At 42.4% G+C, this 24173-nt stretch overlaps 1 protein-coding gene across 7 annotated transcripts in view; it reads right to left on the bottom strand.

Moving 5' to 3' along the window:
• The window catches only part of CLASRP (CLK4 associating serine/arginine rich protein), a 531120-nt gene that overhangs the window by 23970 nt on the left and 482977 nt on the right, over window positions 1-24173 (bottom strand). For 4 of the 7 annotated variants that reach the window (XM_029620007.1, XM_029620008.1, XM_029620009.1 and 1 more), the window contains 2 exons: window positions 4229-4275; window positions 3833-3915 (listed from right to left, as the gene is read on the bottom strand). In XM_029620007.1, coding sequence (XP_029475867.1) covers window positions 3833-3915; window positions 4229-4275 — 130 coding nt within the window. Of the gene's footprint in view, window positions 1-3832; window positions 3916-4228; window positions 4276-24173 lie in introns of those variants that run through there. The other 3 variants (XR_003859212.1, XR_003859213.1, XR_003859215.1) reach the window with 3 other exon arrangements.

The following is a 24173-nucleotide window of genomic DNA, read 5'->3' as shown; positions in this document are numbered from 1 at the left end:
ACATTTTACAAGTCCACCATAAAAGATCTAAGAAGACTTCTATCCTAACAATATACAAATCAAAATCGAAATCATAGCATCGGCAAGAGTTAGCATGTGGCACATTTATATTACTACGTGAGGTGGAACATACTCAGACTTAATTAGGCAACGGAGCCACTTGCTTATCAGACAGGAAAAGAGAAACAATTTATCGTTTAACTTAAACATCTGCAGGGAAATTTTAGTGTAAAATATGCCCCATCTGTATAACTCGAGGTCTCAGCAATAGAAATTGTTTTCTCCTTTTCTGTGTAGATTTAGAAACGTCTGGAAATATCCTCACTTGCATTCCCATAAATGTCTCTAAAAGGTGTTTAAAGAATAATTTCAAAATCCATTCCTTATCCATCTCCAATGCAAAATTGACTATCAGAGTAGCCGGTTCTGCTTGGGCTTGATCAGATAGTTCCAAAAGATCTGTAATATTTAAGCCAGTTACTCCATTTTTTACTTCCTCTGATTCTCTCAGGGGGTTGATAGTCCCTCCAGAGGCTTCTCTTTTTAAACTGCCCCTCAAGGCAACATAAAATACACGAGTAAGCAGTGGAATTTGATCAGGAGGTACCTTCAAAATTTCCTGGAGATATTTACTAAACATATCTCTTGGCAAAACATATGAAACTTTGGGGAAATTAATTATACGAAGATTCTTATTTTTTAGTAAGTTCTCCATATTTTCAATTTTATTTAACAAGGCCAAATTATCTTTTACTAGGAGCTCATGTTGATTTTTCACAGAATTAAGTAGTACCTTCTTCTCAGAATCTTGACTATGCATAACCTTGACAGTATTTTCCAGTGATTTAATTTGCGCCTCATGGTCTTCCATTTTAAGAGTAATCAGCTCAGTCTGTTTAATCATTAATTTGCCCAGCCCAACAATAGCCTCCCACAAGGATTCCAAAGTTATTTGCTCTGGTCTCTGCGGGTGAAAGGAGGAAATTATCAAACTTATCTGCTGTGGCGTTGATGAAAGCGCCGGTGGCTCCGATTCACCTCCGTCTGGGCTGCCGAAAAGCGCTTCAAGCCCTCTGGGTGGTTGTTCCATTATGCTCTCTTCTGATGGGAGACTTCCTGCCCGGCTCTCTCTGCCAGCACTTACAGCACGCAGAGCTTCCGGGTCTCCATCCGGGGCTCGCACCAGCGCTGGATTCCTCGGCGCCTCCCTCACCATCGGGGACAGCGTGGTCTCAGAGTCCGGCAGGGAACGCATCTCCTCACTTTCTGTTCCCTGCTCCCTCGTCTCCTCACCCGATGTCACAGCTCCTCTAAGAACATGGGCTTCCATCGGGCCAGTTCATGGCGTCTCGGGTAAAGCCCCAGGGATGGCCCTTTCCCGAGCTCGCCTCTTTTTGACCAAATCGGGCATTTTCAAAGAAATTTCTTTAAGAAAAAATCTCAAAGTAAGAGCACCACGCTCACGGTGCTAGCACTCTGTCGCCATCTTGGGATATTTAAATTTCTTTTCTTTTCTTTTAACCCACCTAGGGCTCTGTGTATAGGTGGAATATAAATTTAAATACATAAATTAAGCATCATGCTTTGGAAGAACATCTTCCGAAAGGAATGATCCAAGGGAGGGGCATTAGTGAAAGCTCTGGATTTCTTTGCCTTCTGTGGGGCAGATTCCATTACTACTGATTAGTGTGGAAGTTGACCATCCCAGTGCTTGTCACCACTGGTTGACAAGAAGCTGAGTTTTCCCACATTTTTGTTTGGATGTTGCATAGAATTTGGCAAACCAGTAGGGCTGCTGGCTCCGAGGGGTTTTCCAAAACATGGAGGATGTCAAACACCCCAATTTGAGGGTCCTTACCCTTTTATACATGAACCCTAATGACTTTTCGCAGTTTATCAAAGAATCTAAGAGCAGAAGAGATCCTCTGGTGGAGAGGAATATTCCAGGACATCTGGTAATGGGTCCGAAGGAATGCCTATGAAACCTGAATCAGTGGAGGTACACTTATCCAAAACCTGATGGAGACAGCAATGTGTTGTAGTGCTTACAAGCCACCATCACAGACATTAAAGTTTTTTTATTTTTGATCATAAGCAGTCTCAGTTTTGTACTTGTTTTCCTAGCAAAACGATTCTATAAGTTAGATAAAAAATGCTGAACTACAAGGTTATAGAACATTTTTGAACAGATATGAGGCCAGTTATTCTATCTAAGTTTAGAACATTTTTTAACTGAAACAAAGCCAGTTTAACTTCCATTTAATTGCGAACCTCATCTACACACACGACAAGGATAATTAGTATGTAAGCCGAAAGCAAATTTACCATGTCATTTCAGATTATTTGTTATAATAGAAAACCAATCACAGAAATTGTGGCAATTATGTAATCTATTTTAGGAGTGGATAAAATAAGTGGAGAAATACTATATATAGCCATATCATCAGTAAAATCATTTGAGTGTGTTATATCGGTGCTTTGTATAGCACACTGCCTCTTTTTCCAAGGTATACCTTATATTATTTTGTAGAATTTGTTTTCTTTACAGCTGTTGGCTTTAAGCATTCTTATTTCAGTGAACCACAACAGGTGAATGTGGCAGAGACCTGGCCTGGGAGGAGTACCATCTGTTGGGTTCTCTGATAATGTACAGAATCCGTCTGATGCCTAAGGACTAAACTTGAGAGCAGGAAGCACCAGTGAGTGCTCTTGTACGGGGGGTAGAAGTGAATGGGACTCCCTGAGGAGTACAGTCAAGCTTGAAGCACGGTCGGCTATGACATTGCCCATTTTGATTAGCTAATGAAGTGAAGAAACATTTGATTAGTTCCATCATCTGATCCACAGGTGGATGTGTGCCCTGGCCCAGTGCTGGTGAAGCGTCATCCTCCTCTGAAACCAGTATAGGGTCATCACTCTGGGATGTCTCCCCTGAGCTCCATGGAGGAACTCCAGCCATTCCAGTCTTTACCACTGTAGAAAGTAGTGTCTACACCACCAAGGAAGAGGGAGCTTAGAATGTGTCTCCTTCTGGTCCCCATGGCGGTGTCTGTGTAGTATGCACTGATAGAACATGATGGATCTGAGAAGGCAGTGATCTTGTCTCTAGCCGATGTGTTGGGGTCCTACGCCTGTGGCAAAGAGGAAATCTATGCTGGCTTACTTGTTGAAGCCACAGAATGGCCAGAAGTTTGATGCTTCCCTGGCCTGCTGGACCCCCAAAGCTGCCTGGGTAGAAGGAAGAGTCTCAAAAGTGGAGCCCTTGGCTGACTCACCACCAGCCGAGGAAGACTAGCTTCGTTGCTTCTAAAGCTCTGCCACATTGTAGGCTCAGTTCCTCTGCATTCTGTGAGACACATGGCAGAGACATGATAGAGACCCAGGCACCTAAAACAAATGTTGTGGCCATCAGTAACTTACATCTTGTGTCTGCAGACACAGTCCTTTAAGTTGCTGACTGGCTTTTTGGAGCCTGGCATTTTCTCTTTTTCTTTCAAGCAGTGAAAAGTGCTTTTGAGGGGTTGCCAAGGCAGCGAGGCCAAAAAACAAAAAGGTGGCCTGAGAAGCCTAAAAGAAAAATGAATAGAGAGGTACATGTCCAGGCTGTAGCATGAGAAAATCTGACTGAGGAGCTCATGAGGCAGCATTCCCAAGGTAACTACCACACATGCTCAGTAGAGCTTTTGTTCTGGGCTCAGTTGTCATTTCGACGCTGTCAGATGACATCACTTACGTATTACGGCTAATTCAGTCCTTGTCAGAGAATTTTAGTTTCATTATTTTAACATGGAAATGGTATGTTTTAAGGAGTAATCCTGTAGGAGGCACTTACTGTATCGGGGCGAAGGGGATCGGCTCTGTCTGCTGTATTGTCTCTCCCATTCCTCCCTCTCTTTCTCTCTCCGTTCTCTCTCCCTGGGCAAGAAATAAATGCAGTTTATTTATTTATTTATTTATTTATTTAACGTTTCTTTTATACCGATGACCGTTCGCACATCGCATCGGTTTACAGTGAACACAAAACCATTGGGCGGGGCCCTTACATAAAACAGATAATATACTGAACTAGGAAACATATAATTGAAATTAGGGGGGAGCCCTTACATCAAAACTATTTACATTAAAACTATATACAGAAATTAGTGCACAGTACAGTTACAAACTGAGCTGGCAAAAACAAAACAAACATTCACCCCCCCCCCCCAAATAAGAGAAATTAATGTTTTACTTCATCCTAATCTTCCGTGCCATGGCTCTTAGCTCGTCTTCCCGTTCCTGTAAAAGAAAGGGTCAGAAATAGTAACATTGTGATAAAGGGAAAATAGATACATAACAACAAGTAAGGGACATTATGCTGTAAGAGGAAAGCAAAGTAACATTTTCTGAAGACAGTTTACTGATCACATACATTTAGTCTGGTGGCTGTACTTGGTGCAAAATGGACAGATTCTTCCAGAGATTTCTAGAAGGGCATAAAAGCCTTTCACTGCACATATATGGTTGTTCCTGAGCTACTACAGCTACAAGGCTCTACTGAATTCCATATAATAGCTTAGGTTGGGGGAGAGAATGATGAAAGGGTGAAGGAAGAGTTTGTAGGACTGGTAAACTACTGTCTTCAGAAAGCATCTGTTACAAGTAAACAACTTTGCTTTCTCATAACAAGTAGATTCCCCATGTGGATTTCCACCGAGTGGAAAATATTTTTTGGTAGGAAAATTACTTTTCTATTTTGTAATTTTTTTTTCAACTTAGAAAAAAGTGAAAGGAACTTTTGCAAGTGTTAAAAGTTTGCATGAGGCATGGATATTGTTTAAAAATACCATTTTTGAAGCTCAGATAAAATATATTCCTTACATTATAAAAAGTTGAAGGTAGACCAAATAACTGCCAGCATGGTTTAATGATGATGTGAAGGAGGCAGATAAAGCTAAAAGCAGACTCAAATGAAGAAAACAGGCAAGAGAATAAGCATGGCAAGTTATATTTAAAACAGTAGTCAGACAGGCCAACAGACACTTTAAGAAAAAGCTTGCCAGTGAGGTAACAACTAAAAGTCTTTTTCAGGTACATTTGAACCAAAAAGCCTATAAGGGTGTTAGCTGGACAGCAAGATGGGCAAAAGGGGTGCTCAGGGAGGACAAGGAAATAGAAGAAAAACTGAATGAATTCAGATGTTGGGAACATACCCACAACAGAAACATTCTTTAATGGTGGAGAGTCTGAGCAATTACAACAAATATCTGTGATGATAGAGGATGTATTAGATCAGATTGACAAACTAATCATCAGGACCAAATGGAATCCAGCCCAGAATTCTAAAAGAACTAAAACATGAAACTAAACTGATAATAATAGTACTGGTCTAACATTTGAAAAAAGGTTTTCTGTTGACCTAATTATTTTTGTTGATTTTGCCAAATGAAAGGTGCTGATTCCAAAATATGAAGCAAAAAAATATGCAATACGTCAAATTTTTTCACAAATCAGAAATGTTTGATTAAAGATTATAAAGTCGAATATCAAGGGCATATCAATATCAAGCATCAAGGACAAACTGGTTTAAAAATAACCCCTCTAAATGCCCATCAGAAATGCTCACCTAGCAACTACAAGAGATAGAGCGTTCTCCATTGCCTGCCCCAAAATATGGAACTCCCTACCAAAAGATTTGAGAACACAAACAAACCTTAAAACATTCAAGAAGGATCTGAAAACATGGTTATGCAACAAAGTCTACATTGACAATCAAATAACACAACAACCAAACACTAATCAGCACTACCAACCAAACCCACGCAAGAACAAAACAACAACTAGCAACAACCATCTTCATACAACAATGAACTTATGATGAACTCTACAAAGGAACTGTCTCTAAGATTAACAAATTACACTGTCTGTATTACCCTCCAAACTCAAAACTGTCAATTTAACCCCCATGTTATCCCTCCCTTCCTTCTTTCCCCCCTTCCCCTGAACCCTCCCGTTGTTTCATCGATTAGCAAATGTTAAACTACCATTAATCTGTTTGAATCTTGTAAACTGTTGTAATGGCTACACCAAACGACGGTATATAAAACTCAACAAATAAATAAATAAGAAGTTCTGAAGAAGCGATAGCACGTAATACATTTGTTTCATGCAAAAAAACTAGTACAGTCTAAGCAAGAGAGCAAAAGTTGTGTAAATTTGAATTGTTAGGGAGAAATTTTCTCTTTTTGGATGCTCTGGAATAGTTATGATCAGGGTTGTCATGGTGTAAACACCAGCAGTAGTCTGCCATTATGTTTGTGTTCCATCTGTCTTGATATTTATGTTCCATGGTCTTGATGTTTTGATGGAAGCATTCTCCTTGTTCTTCACTCATAGCTCCAAGATTTGAGGGGAAGTAGATCAGGTAGCTAATTAAGGAAATGCAATTTGTCACTCATGTTTGATCCCAGTCTATGAAAAGCAGTCTACAAATTTTGAACTAAAAGGTTATAATTTTCGGCCCTGAAGTTGCCAAGAAAGTCTGTAATCACATCAGAAAAAAAGCAGGCCAAGGATCCTTTTCTATGGTTTTCATGGTATTGAGGAATTCTCTGTCTTTGATTAGAAGCCTAATTTACGGGCCATCAAATATGCCAGCTTTCAACTTCTCATGTGAAAGAGCAGGAAATTTGGTACACAGGTACTTGAAGCACTCACCATCTTCATCTAAAGCCCTAATGAACTGTTTCATGAGTCCCAATTTTATATGCAATGGGCAGAGGAAGTGGTGAAGACCAGAACTGTGAAGGACTTCAAAGGGGTGTGGGATAAACACTGTGGATCCATAAAGTCTAGAGGACGTGAATGAATGTGGGAAAAAGGATTTGCATTCACAAAAAAGCAGGGAGTAGCTTTCTTGTTACGGCTGTTACTACCCCAAACCAAATAAGCCTGATACTTCACTCTCAATGCATATCCAGCATAGCTCTCTGCTTCAACGGCAGGGGAGAAAGACTGATGCTTCACACATAACCAGCATAGCTCTCTGCTTCAATGGCAGGGGGAATGAAGAAAAGAGGATCTATATACAGACAACAACCAAAAAGGACTGAATTACATAGTCTGGGAAAACAAATAAGCATGGGTGTAGCTTGCTTATTGCGGCGGTTACTACCCCTAACTAATTAAGCTAAATATTTCACATAGATGCAGTTCCAACACTGCTCTCTGCATTAATGGTGGGGGTGGAAGGGAAATAGAACCAAAAGGTTACTAAGAGCCAAGAGTAACAGGTAAGTATGAGAACAAATGCGCATAGCTTGCTGGGCAGACTGGATGGGCCGTTTGGTCTTCTTCTGCCGTCATTTCTATGTTTCAATGGGAGCAACACTTTGAGGATAACAAGTGGTTCATTCTTAATATTCTTTTCACCTATCTTAAATTTCTCTCTAGTGGGCCATTCTTTCCTTGTATAATGTTCTGCCTTTGCTCGGCTATCCCAAAGGCACAAGAAGCAAGGAAATTTTGTGCAAATGCTTTGTTGTCCTAGAAGCATCGATATAACTTTGTTTAATAAGCAGTCTCCCTATTGGTTATACTGGTTGCATATTCAGCATTCTTTCTGCGCATTAAGGAGCGGATTTTAAAAGCCTTATGTGTGTAGGGGGGTTACGCGTGCCGGGCCTATTTTGAAAAGGCCCAACAACACGTGTAAGTCCCGGGGCTTGCAAAAAGGGGCGGTGGTAGGATAAAACTTTTGGGGGGTTTAGAGTAGGGCTGGGGGGGGGGGGGGGAGGTTAGAGGAAGGGGTGGGAAGGTCAGGCTAGAGGGAAGGGAAGTTCCCTCACAGGCCACGTGGCTTGGCGCATGCAAGGTGCACAATTGTGCACCCCCTTGTGCGCGCAGACCCTTGATTTTATAACTTGCGCGTGCAAGTTATAAAATCGGATGTACATGTTTGCGCGCCAGGTAGCACGCTCACATGTACGCCCACGCGCATCCTTTTAAAATCTACCTCTAATTATCTTTTTGCGTATTCAGCATATCTAAATAAGAATGTTACGTTATTGCTATAAGAATTTATGAGTAGATAGCGTTTTGTGGAAAAACCAAACGTGATTGGAGGAAACTGATGTGATTTTTGGATTCAGCACACTAAAATACATAAAGCAGAGTTGCTCTCACAGGACAGCAGGATGTTAGTCCTCACATATGGGTGACATCATCAGGATGGAGCCCAATCATGGAACACATTTGTCAAAGTTTCTAGAACTTTGACTGGCACCTACTGGGCATGCCCAGCATAGCACCAACCCTGCATCCAGCAGGGGTCCCCCTTCAGTCTCGTCTTATAGTAAAAATGCATGCGAAAATAAAATAAGAAATCGTAAACTAACCCAACACTGCGGGGTGGCGGGCGGGTTTCGTGAGGACTAACCTCCTGCTGTCCTGTGAGAACACCTGTTACAGGTAAGCAACTCTGCTTTCTTACAGGACAAGCAGAATGGTAGTCCTCAAATATGGGTGAGTACCGAGCTGAGGATGCCCGAGCAATGCACTAAATGTACCCAAAGACGTGCAACAGGCACAAGAACTGGGGTGGAATTTGGTAGAGGGCATCCTGAACCCTACTGGGTTGGCGGAAGGATGTTGGTACCTCAGTTCGCAAATAAGTTGCGTAGCACAGACTGGCCGAAGATGGAATCTTGTCTGCCAGCCTTGTCTAAACAATAATGGGCTGCGAAGGTGTGGAGAGAGCTCCAGGTAGCAGCCTTACAGATGTCAGCAAGCGGCACCGAACTTAGGTGCGCTACTGATGTTGCTATGGCCCTGATAGAGTGTGCTTTAACACGGTCTTGAAGCGGAATGCCTGCCTGCTGGTAGCAGAAGGAAATACAGTCCGCTAACCAAGAGGAGAGAGTCTGCTTACCCACGGGTTTACCCAATTTGATGGAATCGAAGGAAACAAACAATTGAGTGGATTTCCTGTGGGCAGCTGTAAGGTCTAGATAGAATGCTAGAGCACGTTTACAGTCAAGGGTATGCAGAGCCCGTTCTCCTGGATTTGAATGGGGCCTGGGAAAGAAGGTGGGTAGTATAATGGATTGATTGATATGAAACTCCGATACTACCTTAGGCAGAAACTTAGGGTGAGTGCGGAATACTACCCTATCATGCAGAAGTTTAGTGTAAGGCGGGTAGGTGACTAAGGCCTGTAACTCACTAACTCTGCGAGCGGATGTGATCGCCAAAAGAAAAATCACTTTCCAGGTGAGATAGCAAAGATCACAGGATTGGAGAGGCTCAAACAGCGGTTTCATGAGCTGCCCCAAAACCATGTTGAGGTCCCAGGAAGGGGCCTGAGGGCACAGTGGAGGTTTAAGGTGGAGCAAGGCCTTCAAAAAGCGTGTTACAAGGGGTTGTACTGACATGGGTACATCCCCGACACCTTTATGGAAGGCGGCTACTGCACTGACATGTACCCTGATAGAAGAAGTTTTGAGGCCTGACTAATAGGTGCCAGAGATAGTTCAGAAATTTCGGTGTGGAACAAGTGAACGGATCGATGGACCTGGAAGTACACCATACCGTAAACCTGTTCCTTTTGTAATGATAAGACTGCCTTGTGGAAGGCTTTCGTGAAGCTACTCGGACACGGGAAACCGGCTCTGAAAGGTTAAGAGTTTGAAGTATTAACCTTTCAACATCCAGGCAGTCAGGGATAGGGCCTGGAGGTTGGGGTGATGAAGGCAGCCGTTGTTCTGAGTGATCAGAAGCGGGTCCTTCCCCAGAGGGATTTGCCAGTGTACTTGGAGAATTGGAAACCAGACCTGGCGTGGCCAATGAGGGGCTATCAGAATCATTAGCTCCTTGTCCCTTCGCAACTTCATGAGAGTCTTTGAAATGAGTGGAAGTGGAGGGTACGCATAAAGGAGACTCCTGGCCCGCGAGAGGGAGAAAGAGTATTTTGGCTGCGGGTGTTGGCTGTGAGAATAGCAGCCACTGCTATTACTGGCATCAGTGGCATGGGATCTTCTTGGTGTTTGGGTACTAGCCAGGTTCTTGTTGCCTGGATTGGCCTCTTTTGGAAAGAGGATGCTGGGCTTGATGGACCCTTGGTCTGACCCAGCATGGCAATTTCTTATGTGAGAGAGCAGAAGTTCCCTACTTTGCGATTGTGAATTGACACAAAGAGGTCTATGTGAGGGTAACCCCAACATTGGAATATTGAGTCTGCTACTCGTGCGGTTGAAAAGTGTGACTCAGCTTGTCTGCCAACACATTGTCCACTCCCAGCAAGTAGGTGGCCTTGAGGTACATCGAGTGGGAAAGGTCTTCCCGCCCATATCTTTGCAGCTTCCTGACACAGAAGGTAGGAGCCCGTTTCCCCTTGCTTGTTGATGTACCACATGGCCACCTGGTTGTCTGTTTGAATCAGGATGACCTGGTTGGAAAGGTGATCCTGAAAAGCCCTGAGAGCATATCTGATTGCACAAAGCTCCAGGAAATTTATTTGGTGTTTGGCTTCCTCTGGAGACCAAATGCCCTGAGTTTGCAAGTTTCCAACATGTGCACCCCAGCCGAGGCTGGAAGCATCTGTTGTCAAGGTTATTTGAGGTTCTGGAACCTGAAATGGAAGGCCTTATAGCAGATTGAACTGGTCTGCCCACCAGGCCAGCGATAAGTGGAGCTGCTTGTTGATGTGGACATTGGCTGAGAAGACTGAATCCACTGCGATTTTAGAGTCTCTGCATTACTCTCATGGCAAGGCGAGCCATGAGAGTGACATGCACAGAGGAGATCATATGACCCAGTAAGACCAGAAAATGACATGCAGTTGAATGTTGTTGAGACTGCAGTCAATGGGCCAGAGAAGCGAGCGTGAGAGCTTGATTCTGAGGTAGGAAGGCTTTTGGAGTGTCCAAGTCAGCCCCTATGAACGACAGGGTTTGAGAAGGAACTAGCCTGGATTTTGGATAGTTTATGAGGAACCCTAGGGAGATCAAGGTATGCAAAGTGAGACGTAGGGACGTCAGTGCAGTTTGCTGAATGGGAGCCCTGATCAACCAATCGTCGAGATAGGTGTAGACGTGGACACTTTGACTCCTGAGAAAGGCAGCTACCACTACGAGGCACTTGGTGAAGACTCGTGGGGCAGATGCTAGGCCAAATGGTAACACTCGATATTGGAAGTGTTTTGGACCTACTAGGAACCGCAGGAATCTGTGATGTGACAGAGTAATTGAAATGTGTGTGTAGGCGTCCTGGAGGTCTAGAGAGCAGAGCCAGTCTTCCCTTTGGAGAAGGGGAAGAAGAGAACCCAAGGTCACCATCTTGAACTTTTCTCTTTGTAGGTATTTGTTTAAGGTGCAAAGATCCAGTATTGGGCGAACACCACCTGACTTTTTTGGTATCAGGAAATATCAGGAATAGAACCCCTGCCCCTGATGGGAAAGGGGCACTGGCTCTATTGCTTGGGACCAGAGGAGGAGGGAAACCTCCTGCTCCAGGAGTGATGAGTGGTCAGATGTTCCCCATGTCAGCTGAGGTGGGGAATCTGGTGGAACAGAAAGAAAGTTGAGGTGGTAACCTTGAGTTACTACAGCGAGTACCCACTGATCTGTGGTGGCTGTGTGCCAAGGTTTGGAGAAGTGGCACAACCGGCCACCGATGGGAATAGCCGGAAGTGGAGGCTGGGTACTGCTCTCTAGGAAGGAGTCAAAAGCCAGACACTGGACCTGGCTGGGGGGCTGGCTGTGACTTCTGTATTCAAAGTTGCCTGGATTGGCCTTTTTGGTAAGGCTTAGAAGGCCAACCCCTGGACGCCGGGGGATAGTATCTCCTTTGCCGGTAGACTTGTCTCTTGGAGTCTCTCCTAAAAGATATTTTGGAAGAGAGATCAGAAGGCAGTAAGGAGAGCTGGCGCAGAGTCTCTTGGTGGTCCTTGAGCTGCGCTACTGCTTCTTGAATCTTTTCTCCAAAAAGATTATCCCCAGCACAGGGCAAGTCAGCTAACCTGTCCTGTACTTCTGGTATGAGGTCTGAAGACTTTAGCCAGGCCCATCTCCTCGCACTAATTCCTACCACCATAACTCTGGAGACAGTGCTGAAGATGTCATATGCAGAACGTACTTCATGTCTGTCAGGATCTAGGCCTTTTTGTGCTAGGGCATGAAGCCGGTCCTGGAATTGCAGAGGTAAGGCTTCAGCAAATTCCTGAGTCTTCGTGAACAAGGTCCTGTTGTATTGGGACATGTACAACTGGTAGGAAGTAATGAGAGAGATCAGCATTGAGCCAAGGAATACACGACTTCCAAATGCATCCAGGAAGTTTTGTTCCTTTCCTGGAGGAATGGAAGAATGAGGTTTGGAGTGTCGTGCCCTCTTCTGGGCTGGCTCCACAACCACTGAGTGATGATCTAATCGAGTTCTCTGGAAGCCAGGGGCTGACTGAACTAGGTAGGTGGCATCTGCCTTACAGTTGACAGGTGCCACAGAGCCAGGGTGCTCTCAATTTCTCTTTAAAAGGTCCAGATGGATTTCATGAATAGGAATAGACATGATTTCCTTTGGAGCATCGAGAAACTGGAGAAGCTCCAGCATCTGATGCCTAGAGTCCTCTTCAGTCTGAAGCTGGAATGGAACCGTTTCAGACATTTCCTTTACAAAGTTGATAAAGGACAAGTCCTCTGGAGGAGAAAACTTCCTTTCATCAGGAGGAGAGGGCTGTGAAGGCAGATCATCAGTATCCTGGGATGAATCATCGGTCCAGAGATCATAAGGCTCATCCCCAGCTCCCATATGTTCATCAGAAGGGAGTAACAGTGTTATCCCAGAAGGCCCGGGCCTAGGCATCGATGAGGGCATCGATGGAGACACTGATGGTTGTGTCGGTGGCAGCATTCCGGACGGTGGAATGGAGATCAGTATTTCTTCTTCTTCTTCCGATGACAAAGGTATCAGTGATGAAGGAATCGGGGCCATCGGTTCCCTCGGATCAACCGGTGGATTAACGCATCCATTCTTGCCAATAGCGGTGCAAACGCCATGGGTATCGGATAGGTGGCCTGCTCGAGAACCGGCATCGATGGAGGTTTGAACCTCTGGATCATCCAATCCAATTCCTCACGGAAACCTGGGGCATGGATACCCGGTTCCGGAGTAGGAGGCAGCACTGGCATAGCCGGAGGGTCCACCGGTGAAAGTGGAGTCATGGCTCCCGGCACCTGTCCAGCTGGGGAACACCTCGGTGACCCAGAAACAGAAGAGGATGGGGCCTTTTCTGTAATGGACTTCTTTGTCAGTGGCTCAGATGACGTCAATGCTGAGGGCTTGCCTGTATCGGTGGACTGAGCTTTCTGATGGCGGTGTCGATGTTTTTCTCGATGTTCTCCTCGGTCTTTTTCCTGAGGAATAACAGAGGGGGTTGACACCCGCGGAGTCGTCGAAGCCGGTCAGGCAGGAGCGGGGTCCTGGTGCTGGCGTGAAGTCGACAGTACTGGTTCGGACGACGTCAAAGCTATCGATGGAGTCGGGGTTTTTGACAGAAAGAGAAGTTCCATCCTTCTCCAGCCTAGCCTTGTGACCCTTTGTAAGGACATCATGGCCGGACCCCAAACACATCACACAGATCGTGTGAGGGTCAGTGATGGACATTGTTCGAGTGCAGTAGGGGCACCGACGGAAACCCGACGCCATGGCCTGAACAAAATTTAGTCGTGTTGCGGTCGATGGCTGGTAGGCCGCGAGGGAAAAACTCGACGGGAATCTACCGCAAGCAGGTAAAAAAACCGTATCGTTTAACTGCAGATCACAGGTATCGATAAGGGGACCCCTGTGGGGTATAATTTTTTGAAATTTTTTGATAAAGTTCCGTGAGGAAACATTCCTGTCAGGAATCTCTGAAGAGCTCCTTAATCCGCGTGGCTACTGCTGCGCGGAAAAAAGGAGACTGAAGCGGGACCCCTGCTGGATGCAGGGTTGGTGCTATGCTGAGCATGCCCAATAGGTGCCAGTCAAAGTTCTAGAAACTTTGACAAAAGTGTTCCGTGATTGGGCTCCATCTTGATGATGTCACCCATATGAGAGGACTACCATCTTGCTTGTCCTGTGAGAAAGATCACATGTTATCTTGTAGTCAGCAAAACTGATGTAGACCTAATTTGTAATCTTTTGTTTAAAACCATCACGATTTCTGAAAACTGGAAGATGGCCAATGTGAAGATTTTTAAAAAGGGATCCAAGGGTGATTCAGGAAACCACAGACTAGTGAGCCTAATGTCAGTGCAGGGCAAAATGGTAGAAACCCTTCTTAAAACCAAAATCACTGGTCATATAGATAAACATGGCTTAATGTGGAAGTCTCAACATGGTTTTAGCAAGGGGAAGTCTTGTCTTATCAATCTTTTAGAAATTTTGAAGGCATAAATAAATATGTAGATAAAAATGAGCCAGTTAATATAGTGTATTTCTCAAATGCCTTCTGAAATACAAAGCTTCCCATGAGGGACTCCTCAGGAAATTGCAGTTGTATGATTGAAGCCAGTGTTCTACTGTGGATTGGTAACTGGTTAAAAGACCAAAAACAGAGGAAAAAGTCATTAGTGGAGTACCACAGGGATTGATACTGGGACTTGTGCTGTTTAACAGATTCATAAACGACCTGGAAAAGGTAACAAGTGAGGAGATCAAATTTGCAAATGACACAAAATTAATCAAAGTTGTTAAAATGGCAACGAATTGCAAAGAACTGCAGAAGGACCTTGTGAGAGTAGGAGAATGGACAACTGTATGGCAAATGAAATTTAATGTGGTAATGTGTAAAGTAATGCACATAGGGAAAAATAATTCAAACTACAGGTACATGATGCTGTGTTCTGTATTGGGAATCACTACCTAAGAAAAGAACCTTGGAGTCCTTGTGGACCACACCTTGAATAATGTGTGCAGTTCTGGTCACCGCATCTTAAAAAAGATATAGCAGAATTAGAAAAGGTACAAAGAAGGGTGACCAAAATGATAAAGGGGATGGGACGATTCCCCTACGAGGAAAGGCTAAAGAGGTTATGGATCTTCAGCTTGGAGAAGAGATGACAGAGGAGACATATGCTAGAGGTTTATAAAATAATGAGTAAACAGGTAAACACGAATCAGTTGTTTACCCTTTCAAAAAGTATAAAAGCTAGAGGACATGAAATGAAATTACTAGATGATATGTTTAAGACAAATAGGAGAAAACAACTTTTTTACCCAACACATAATTAAACTCTGGAATTCGGTGCCAGAGGATGTGCTAAAAATTGTTAATGTAGCTGGGTTTAAAAAAGGTTTGGACAAGTTTCTGGAAGAGAAGTCCATAAACCATTATTTCCCCAATGGACTTGGGGAAATCCACTGCTTGTCCCAGTGATAAGCAGCATGGAATCTATCATGCTGCTTATCCCTGGGAACCTGTAGTGTTTAATAATTACAATGAACAAAGACGACACTTAGGAAGCCCTATGTATAATGCATTACAGTAATCTAAATTACTTGAAATTACAGAAAGTACAGAAATTACTTACCTGATAATTTCGTTTTCTTTAGTGTAGACAGATGGACTCAGGACCAATGGGTATAGTGTACTCCTGCTAGCAGTTGGAGACGGATCAGATTTCAATCTGACGTCAGCACCTAGTACATATACCCCTGCAGGAAGTGCAGAAGCTCAGTATTCTTCCTTGCAAAGCATTATGGATATATGTGTGACTGACTGATTAACTTAATGAGATTAACTCTGATAACTTTGGTGCCACGTTAAAATTTTTGATTAATTTTGATTACTTGAACTGGTTGATTGACTATAGCTGGAGACCGCCAGTATCCTCAACCGGAAAGCGTCGACGCCCGGCAGGGTGGATGCCCTGTGTAAATGAAAAACATGGCTTACCTTGATTCTATGAACAACCATGTATAACGGCAGCCGAGGATGGGCTGCTGAGTCCATCTGTCTACACTAAGGAAAACGAAATTATCAGGTAAGTAATTTCTCCATTTCCTAGCGTGTAGCAGATGGACTCAGGACCAATGGGATGTATAAAAGCTACTCCCGAACTGGGTGGGAGGCTGCCCGAGGTCCGCTTAGGATAGCTCTTGCAAATGCTGTGTCCTCCCGGGCCTGAACATCCAGACGGTAGAATCTGGAGAAGGTATGGATGGAGGACCACGTTGCCGCTCTGCAGATCTCGGCAGGCGACAGCATTCTAGTTTCTGCCCAGGAGACCGCCTGCGCTCTGGTGGAGTGGGCCTTGACCTGTAGAGGTGGTGGTTTTCCCGCTTCTACGTAGGCCGCCTCGATGACTTCTTTAAGCCAACGCGCAATGGTTGGCCGTGAGGCCACTTCCCCTTGCTTCTTCCCACTGTGAAGGACCAACAGGTGGTCCGTCTTTCGTACTGGTTCTGACATTTCCAGGTATCTGGATAGCAATCTGCCGATGTCGAGATGGCGCAGGGATCGACCTTCTCCCGACTTCTTCAATCCTTCCATGGTTGGCAATGATATGGTTTGGTTGAGGTGGAAGTGTGAGACTACTTTGGGTAAGGAGGGGGGAACCGTGCGTAGATGGATGGTCCCTGGGGTGATTCTGAGGAATGGATCATGGCAGGACAGCGCTTGTAGTTCTGAGATGCGGTGGGCCGAGCATACGGTCAGCAAGAACACCATCTTAAGGGTTAGTAGACGGAGAGACAGGCCTCGGAGGGGTCTGAAGGCGGGTCCCGCTAGGAATTCCAGAACTAGGTTGAGGTTCCACAGGGGCACTGGCCACTTTAGTGGTGGGCGAATGTGTTTGACCCCTTTCAGGAACCGTGAAACATCTGGGTGCGTGGCAGTGCTGTTGCCCTCGCTCCTGGGACCGTAGCATGATAGCGCTGCCACCTGAACCTTGATTGAGTTGAGGGACAGGCCCTTCTGAAGTCCATTCTGTAAGAATTCCAAAATTATGGGAACTTTAGCGGAATGTGGTTTGGTGCTGGGATCTTCGCACCAGGCTTCAAATACTCTCCAGATCCTTATGTACGTTAGCGATGTGGAGAACTTGCGTGCTCGGAGGAGGGTATCTATTACTGTCCCCAAGTATCCCCTCTTCCTCAGTAGCATGAAGTTGGTTTCTCCAAGCCCAAAAGGAGGGCGGATCTGAAGAGCACCATACAGACAAAATCACTTTTTTCCCCACCAAACAAGCTTTTTGCAAAAGAAGGCGCAAGCCAGGATCTCTAATCCTAATTGGTGAGATACACCCAAATTCAAGCCACTGAGGAGATATTGGAAAGGCCTCGTCCAATAGATCCGCCATATAGTCCGCCACCTTGCACAAAAGGTTTTTCACAGAAGGGCATGAACAAAAAGCATGAGAGAGTGCCCACTGCAGTATTACACTGAGGGCATGTTGCCGAGTTTGTTATAGTCTATTGACGTGCCACCAGTGGGGATACATAGGCCAGACATAAAAATTTAAATTGCAATTCCTGATAATACATGTTGGTTGAGATCCTGGCTATATGCCTAAAACACCTTCGCAGAATATTTTGTATAATTGGAAATTCCTCATCTCGGTTCCAACGAGCTTCTAACTGGGAACATATATCCAACCCCATCTGTTGACGCAGATATTTATAATAATCAGACTAATATGGAACCTTATCCCGCTCAAAATGAAAAACTTTATCTAAAGCATGAAACACTGATGGCTGCCGAGAATCTACCGGCAACGCCCTAATATAGTGGCAAATTTGTAAGTAAGAAAAGGTATGAGAAGCCCTCAGGCTGTTTTTCTCTCTCCCAGTTATTATACCCCTGGTTTTTTGTAACTGCATTCCCCTTGCACTAGTTTAGTTCTACTGTTCATTGCACCCCTTGTTTTCTATGTAAACCGACATGATGTGACCTGTTCATGAATGGCGGTATATAAAAAAATCTAAATAAATAAAAAATAACTCCCCAAATTCTGAAATATTTCCCTCGCCCGTGAGAAGGTGCCCCAGCAATCTAATGCCTTTATACCCCCACAGTCGGAAAGCACCTGACAGAGCCCGGAGAGAAATCAGCATTACCCATTATAGGGAGGAAGTACGCACATAATTTAGATACGTGCAGGTGTTTGGAAACCCTTACCCAAGTTTGCCGAAGGGGCTTAGTTAGCGCTGATTGTCTTAGGAATGTGGAGAGGCGCTCTGATTGAGCCTTCAAAACATAGGAGGGGGCCCTCGGGTAAGTGATAGTGGTATCTGCGTCTAATGGGGTATAGTGTGATTTACTCAGAAGCCAGTCACAAACCACCCTTAAGTTGCAGGCCAAATTGTATAGAGCCAGATTCGGGAGACCTAAACCCCCATCTTCCCAGCGGACCTGCAACCAGGAGAGCAGCGAAGTGCTCCCTCTAACTGAGCCAGGTCTCTCCTTCGCATCAAGAACAGCATGTTTTGTAGTAAGTAGAGCCACTTTGGAAGTAGGGCCATTTTAAATAAATTTATAAGACCTCCCAAAGAAAGTGGCAAAGCACTCCAATTAGTCAAAATATCCTGGGTTTTCGACATAAATCCTGGGATATGCCTCAGGGATCTGTACTTGGACCGGTGCTTTTCAATATATATATAAATGATCTGGAAAGGAATACGACGAGTGAGGTTATCAAATTTGCGGATGATACAAAATTATTCAGAGTAGTTAAATCACAAGCAGACTGTGATACATTACAGGAGGACCTTGCAAGACTGGAAGATTGGGCATCCAAATGGCAGATGAAATTTAATGTGGACAAGTGCAAGGTGCTGCATATAGGGAAAAATAACCGTTGCTGTAGTTACACAATGTTAGGTTCCATATTAGGAGCTAGCACCCAGGAAAAAGATCTAGGCATCATAGTGGATAATACTTTAAAATCGTCGGCTCAGTGTGCTGCAGCAGTCAAAAAAGCAAACAGAATGTTAGGAATTATTAGGAAGGGAATGTTTAATAGAATGGAAAATGTCATAATGCCTCTGTATCGCTCCATGGTGAGACCGCACCTTGAATACTGTGTACAATTGTGGTCGCCGCATCTCAAAAAAGATATAGTTGCTATGGAGAAGTGATATAATGGCAGCGTAACATGGAGACTTTGGTTCAGGATTTTGGCTCATTCAGCTTATCCCAGAACCCTTTGCGGTCTGACTTAACTGAACCTGCTAGCATACAATGAACCTTTAACTGACCTCAGATTCAAGACTTTGGAAGATATCTGGAAGACCTTTAGGCTCTGAAAAAGCCTATAATTAAAGGTCATGAGGTTATCGATGGCAGATGGCTGAAATTGCATTCTTTGCTTATCTGGCTCCAAGAGACTCCAACTGAAATCAGAGTTTCTCCCTGCCCCCTGGAGATGAAATGATTGATCTATTGACAGAGCAAAGAATCTTCTGAAGGAGAAGACACATCAAAAGCAAGGCCAGAAACAAAGGGACTTTCAAGTGGGTGGGTATTTCTCAGGCTAGAGAAGGTTAGCTTATTATACTGTCATACTGCGTAAGTGGATCCTCATCACAGGCATTTTCTGTGTATGGTTTGAACTTATAAAATACAGCTTTTACAAGATACTGGAAGAGACAGTAATGCCCTGCCTATATTGAAGGTCTGGCGGTCTGTGTCTTCCAAGGATATACAATAATAAATTTATATTTGCTTCAACTAAATTACTTGTGATATCCTTGTGAGTCCTGTAGCAGAGAAGTGCTTTATCAAAAGTCAGATAGTATGTACATTTTTGGCGACTGCACGAAGGGACAGCAATAGCTGAGGCTATTGTTATTTTGGTGGACAGGATTCAATTCCACACTAAGTTCTCGGACATTTAATTTGGTTTTTAAGTCCGAAGGAAGAGTACCCAGACTTAAGTGGTCTGGAGGAGCATTGATGGAGTAGTCATACCCGGAGGACACTGAGCTCAGAGACAAAGCTTAAAGAGGTTTTCGCGCTTTCCCTGGTGGTTGGCGTATGGTGGATCCAGTTTTGTAAGTATGTAAATCACTCTTCAATAATCTGTGCTTATGTATATATATTTTTTATTATATATATATTTTCCATTGTTTGATTGTTTGTGTGCACATGTACAGTGTATAGTGATTGTGTGTTAAATCTCACTTTAGATATTGCGTTTTAGGGCTTGTTTTCTGCCTTTGTTTTTTCCCTTCATTTTTTTTTTGGCCGAGCTATACCTCTTTGTGTTCTAATTGGTTCCTGAAGATGGACTGATGCTAATTCAATTCTTTTGAGTTTAACATCTTGGGATTCCATCTATTCTTCTCTATTCTGATAGCTCTTTATAATATTTCCAAAGAAAAAAAAAAGAAAGTAAGGAGAGGGATCAGAATAAATTTTTGCAAATAAATTTTTGCAAATTTTAGCAGTTTTGTAAGTTATAGTTCAGGTTTGATTAGAGTCAGTGGGTGTATTGTGCTGTAGGGGTGCCATCTAGTGGACGATATGAAAACTCCTTTAGAGTTAGTTTTAGCTGTAAATCCACTTAATATTAAAGAAATTAGACAATATCATATTAAATGGAGTAAAAAGTCTAAAGCATGTCCAGATAAGGAATTTGAGTCAGAAATACAACATGGACAGGATGGGTGTAATGCAGGTTACCCCCAGAATCAATTAATAGGTGCAGTAATTACACCTAGAGGAAATAATATCCGTGGTAGAGAGATTTGGGCATTTTTCGCTTGAGTGCATGGGCAGAGAAAGACAGAAGAAAGAAAAAAAATGAGTCAGTTACATTTAAACCTCTCACCGTGGGTTTGCTTTTAAACCAATGTGTGAAGATATGATTTATTTAATTAAACAAAGGTCAGACACGAACAGAAAGCACTAATATGCATGAACTCCATGATGCAGTACGAAAACTGTAGAATCTACCCAGAGCAGAAACTTCCTGTTTCAGTTGTTTTAAGCAGTCTTTTTACATTCATTTTGTTCTAAAATTTTTTCCAAGCTGTTGTACATTTGGATTGCAAAGCAATTTGTAAGATGAACCATTTTTTATGTGCATTAAAAGGGTATACTAAGTGAAGTTATTTTGTGTATACTTTCGGTTAAGAATTGAAAAGCCATGCCTTCCTCCCATGCCAGTTTTTCCTTAATATACAGTGGAAATAATTCAAGTAATCTCACTTAGCCATTTACCCTGTAAATTCTGGCTAATGGTAAAACTGACAGAATCTGTGCTGCTCTTAATTTGAGTGTGCATTGTTACATTAGCACTGAATTTGGTACCTAGCAATCTCCATTATGCCCTAGATGCATAAATAGGCTTAACTTCCCCAGTTCTACCATTCATTTTTCATTTTCTCAAACTCTAGCCTTGGTTTCTGCCATCCCCAAAGAGTCAGATTTAGAGTTTCTAGTGCACATTTTAAAGTAGTACCTGTTGGAGATTGTATATACTGTTACTTATTGCACTTGCTAAAATCTCTGAATCAGTGATACTCAACCTATACATTTTTTGCATAGAAAATGTAGCTAATACTTAGTTTTAAAAACTAATCATTGAATATAATTTTGAAACTCAGCTCACTGAACGAGAGGTTGAGTACCACTGTATCTGAGATATTTTGTAACATAATAATATAAGTATATAATTTTCTTTTGCAGTTATTTGCATGAGTGTTAAGTCACTGCACGTTTCAGTGATTATCCCTCCATATTATAACCTTAGAATTTGTGTCCTGCTTTGATCTGCCAAAGATCATATTACAAAATTACATTTGATTTAATGATTAGAAAACAGTATTGTAGTATGGGATGAGAACTTTTTGATCCCAAGCTTTGGTTTAATGTGATTAGTTTAGAATTTAATAATTGTAATTGGCATGCCATTTTGCTCATAAATTTAAAAGAGTAAGTTACCACACTTTATATTTATCTCCGTACTTTGCATTGGTGCCAGTTTACATGGTGTGTAACTTTGATGCAAAGTGAAAAAAAAAAACAACTTAGGGATTTTTTTTAGTAATAAAGCAGGAAAAGGCTTTTTGATGATCCTAGTAGTGTTAACTGTCAACTGAATGTGCAATTAATGAATCTTGATTAAAATTCTTTCATACCCTACAAAAAAAAAAAAAAAAGGGTTTTAGATTTGTAAATGGAAGTAGCTCTTATAACAGGGGACAGCGCCTCCTAGAGGTGGAACAGTATAGACAGGAAAGTAGCTTTATGACTGCTTTTTGCTGAAGGTAAGGTATAACAGAATGCTGAATTTTAAGGAAACTGTAATGTCACTTTTAAAATTTAATTTTACTCATTATATTAATTGTCATATGTTAGATTTCTTTCCAGGGTACGAAGGAACAAAGCACATCTGTCTCTGTCCCTTGGGAGATGAAGATTATAGTTTTTTTCAGTTTGATTTTTCCAGTTTGCTTCCTTTTCATTTTTTCAATAGATCTATTTTAATCCTGATTTTTGTGTTTTCTTTTGTGGATCGATCCAATTCTTTTAAATCTTTTAAAAGTACTTTTTATTTTTAATTTTGAGCTCAAACGTTTGTCATGCTGTCTGTTATGTGTTAAATGTGTAATATTGAGAATGCAGAATGAATGAATGCATGCATTATGTAACCAGTTCAGTGAAATGTTTTTATGTATTGCTTGATAGTTAATTTGTTCATGGTTTGGACCAGTGCATGCTGCATTGACACAATGTGGAAATATTATGCAGGAAGTCCATGAAATGTAGAATTTCCTTATTGATTAATTTGATCAATTTGATTTCTTCTGCTTTTATTTAGGCTTTAAGTCGTTCCATATGTATCTCACATAGTAAGGAGTTACAAGATTCTGCTCTGCCGTCAGCACTGAATCCTACTAAAAGAACTATATACGCACTGACTGCAAAAATTATCCTTCGCCATGGACCATCACATATACTATATGGACTGACATGCTTACAATTTATACCTGATCTTTGCTTTTTTCTTTGGTCTATGGGAGTGACTTTATGCAGAATCTAGGTTCTATTGTTCTCTGCCAGTACTTAGGTGTTCAAGTTAATGACATCATCTGAAGTGATGCTATTTTTATTAGTGTGTCCATTCCATAATTTACAGTTCAACAGGGATGTATATTTTTATATATATTGCTTCCACACCAGCACATGTTAAATACATGCTGTTCTCTTTGCTGTAAGCTATTCCGATTCTTTTGTTCTGTAGCCTGCATTTATGGTAATCGCTTTGCTGATCTTTAATATCTCAATATCCTATTCCCTTTTTCCTCTGATTTCTTCTCTGAACCCTTTTTGAATATCTCTTTTCTATAACACTATCTATTAGATTTTACCTAGAGTCTTTTTACTCCCTCTCACAAATATTTCCTGGTAGTGTGGCCTTTGATGCTTATTATGAGATTGTTCTCCTTGAAACAAATACACCCCTTATACATGATGCAGGGATATGCAACTATTCTATTACTATATCTTTTGGCATACTAATTGCTCATTGTTCTTTACTTCTTATCTTGGCTCCAGCACTCTGTAGTGCTTCGACCTCCTAAACACTATATGTGCTCTAAAACATTGTTCTCATTCTGCTAGTCTGTTTTCTTTTTTTTTGTCCACTATAATGGACTGCCTCTTATTACTTTCTCTATTCCTTTTAAGAATAATTTCTTCCTTCTGCCAGTTTTTTGTTTTTACATTGTTCGTTTGATACGTATGCAATATATTATAATTACACTTGCAGTTTAACTATAGAACTGGATGATTTCTAGTGTAATTCAGTTTTAATGTTATTGTTGGATTAACTAGTGAATGCCTATGCTTATATGAGTTATCACTTACATTAATTAGGAATCTAGAGGGACACACACAACTATGCTTTACACCTGATAAATACCAAGGTTAGTTGTTAGGACACACACTTTTTAGGTCCCTTTGTTATGGCCCATCGTCGAGGACCTGTTGGTGTGCCACTCTTGCCAATGAAGGTGGCACAAGAGGGAAATGATATATGGCAGCGTAACATGGAGACTTTGGTTCAGGATTTTGGCTCATTCAGCTTATCCCAGAACCCTCTGCGGTCTGACTTAACTGAACCTGCTGGCATACAATGAACCTTTAACTGACCTCAGATTCAAGAATTTGGAAGATATCTGGAAGACCTTTAGGCTCTGCAAAGCTTATAATTAAA

This window comes from Rhinatrema bivittatum, chromosome 11, assembly GCF_901001135.1.
Source record: "Rhinatrema bivittatum chromosome 11, aRhiBiv1.1, whole genome shotgun sequence".
NCBI lineage: Eukaryota > Metazoa > Chordata > Amphibia > Gymnophiona > Rhinatrematidae > Rhinatrema > Rhinatrema bivittatum.
This window is presented reverse-complemented; position numbering and strand designations above follow the sequence as displayed.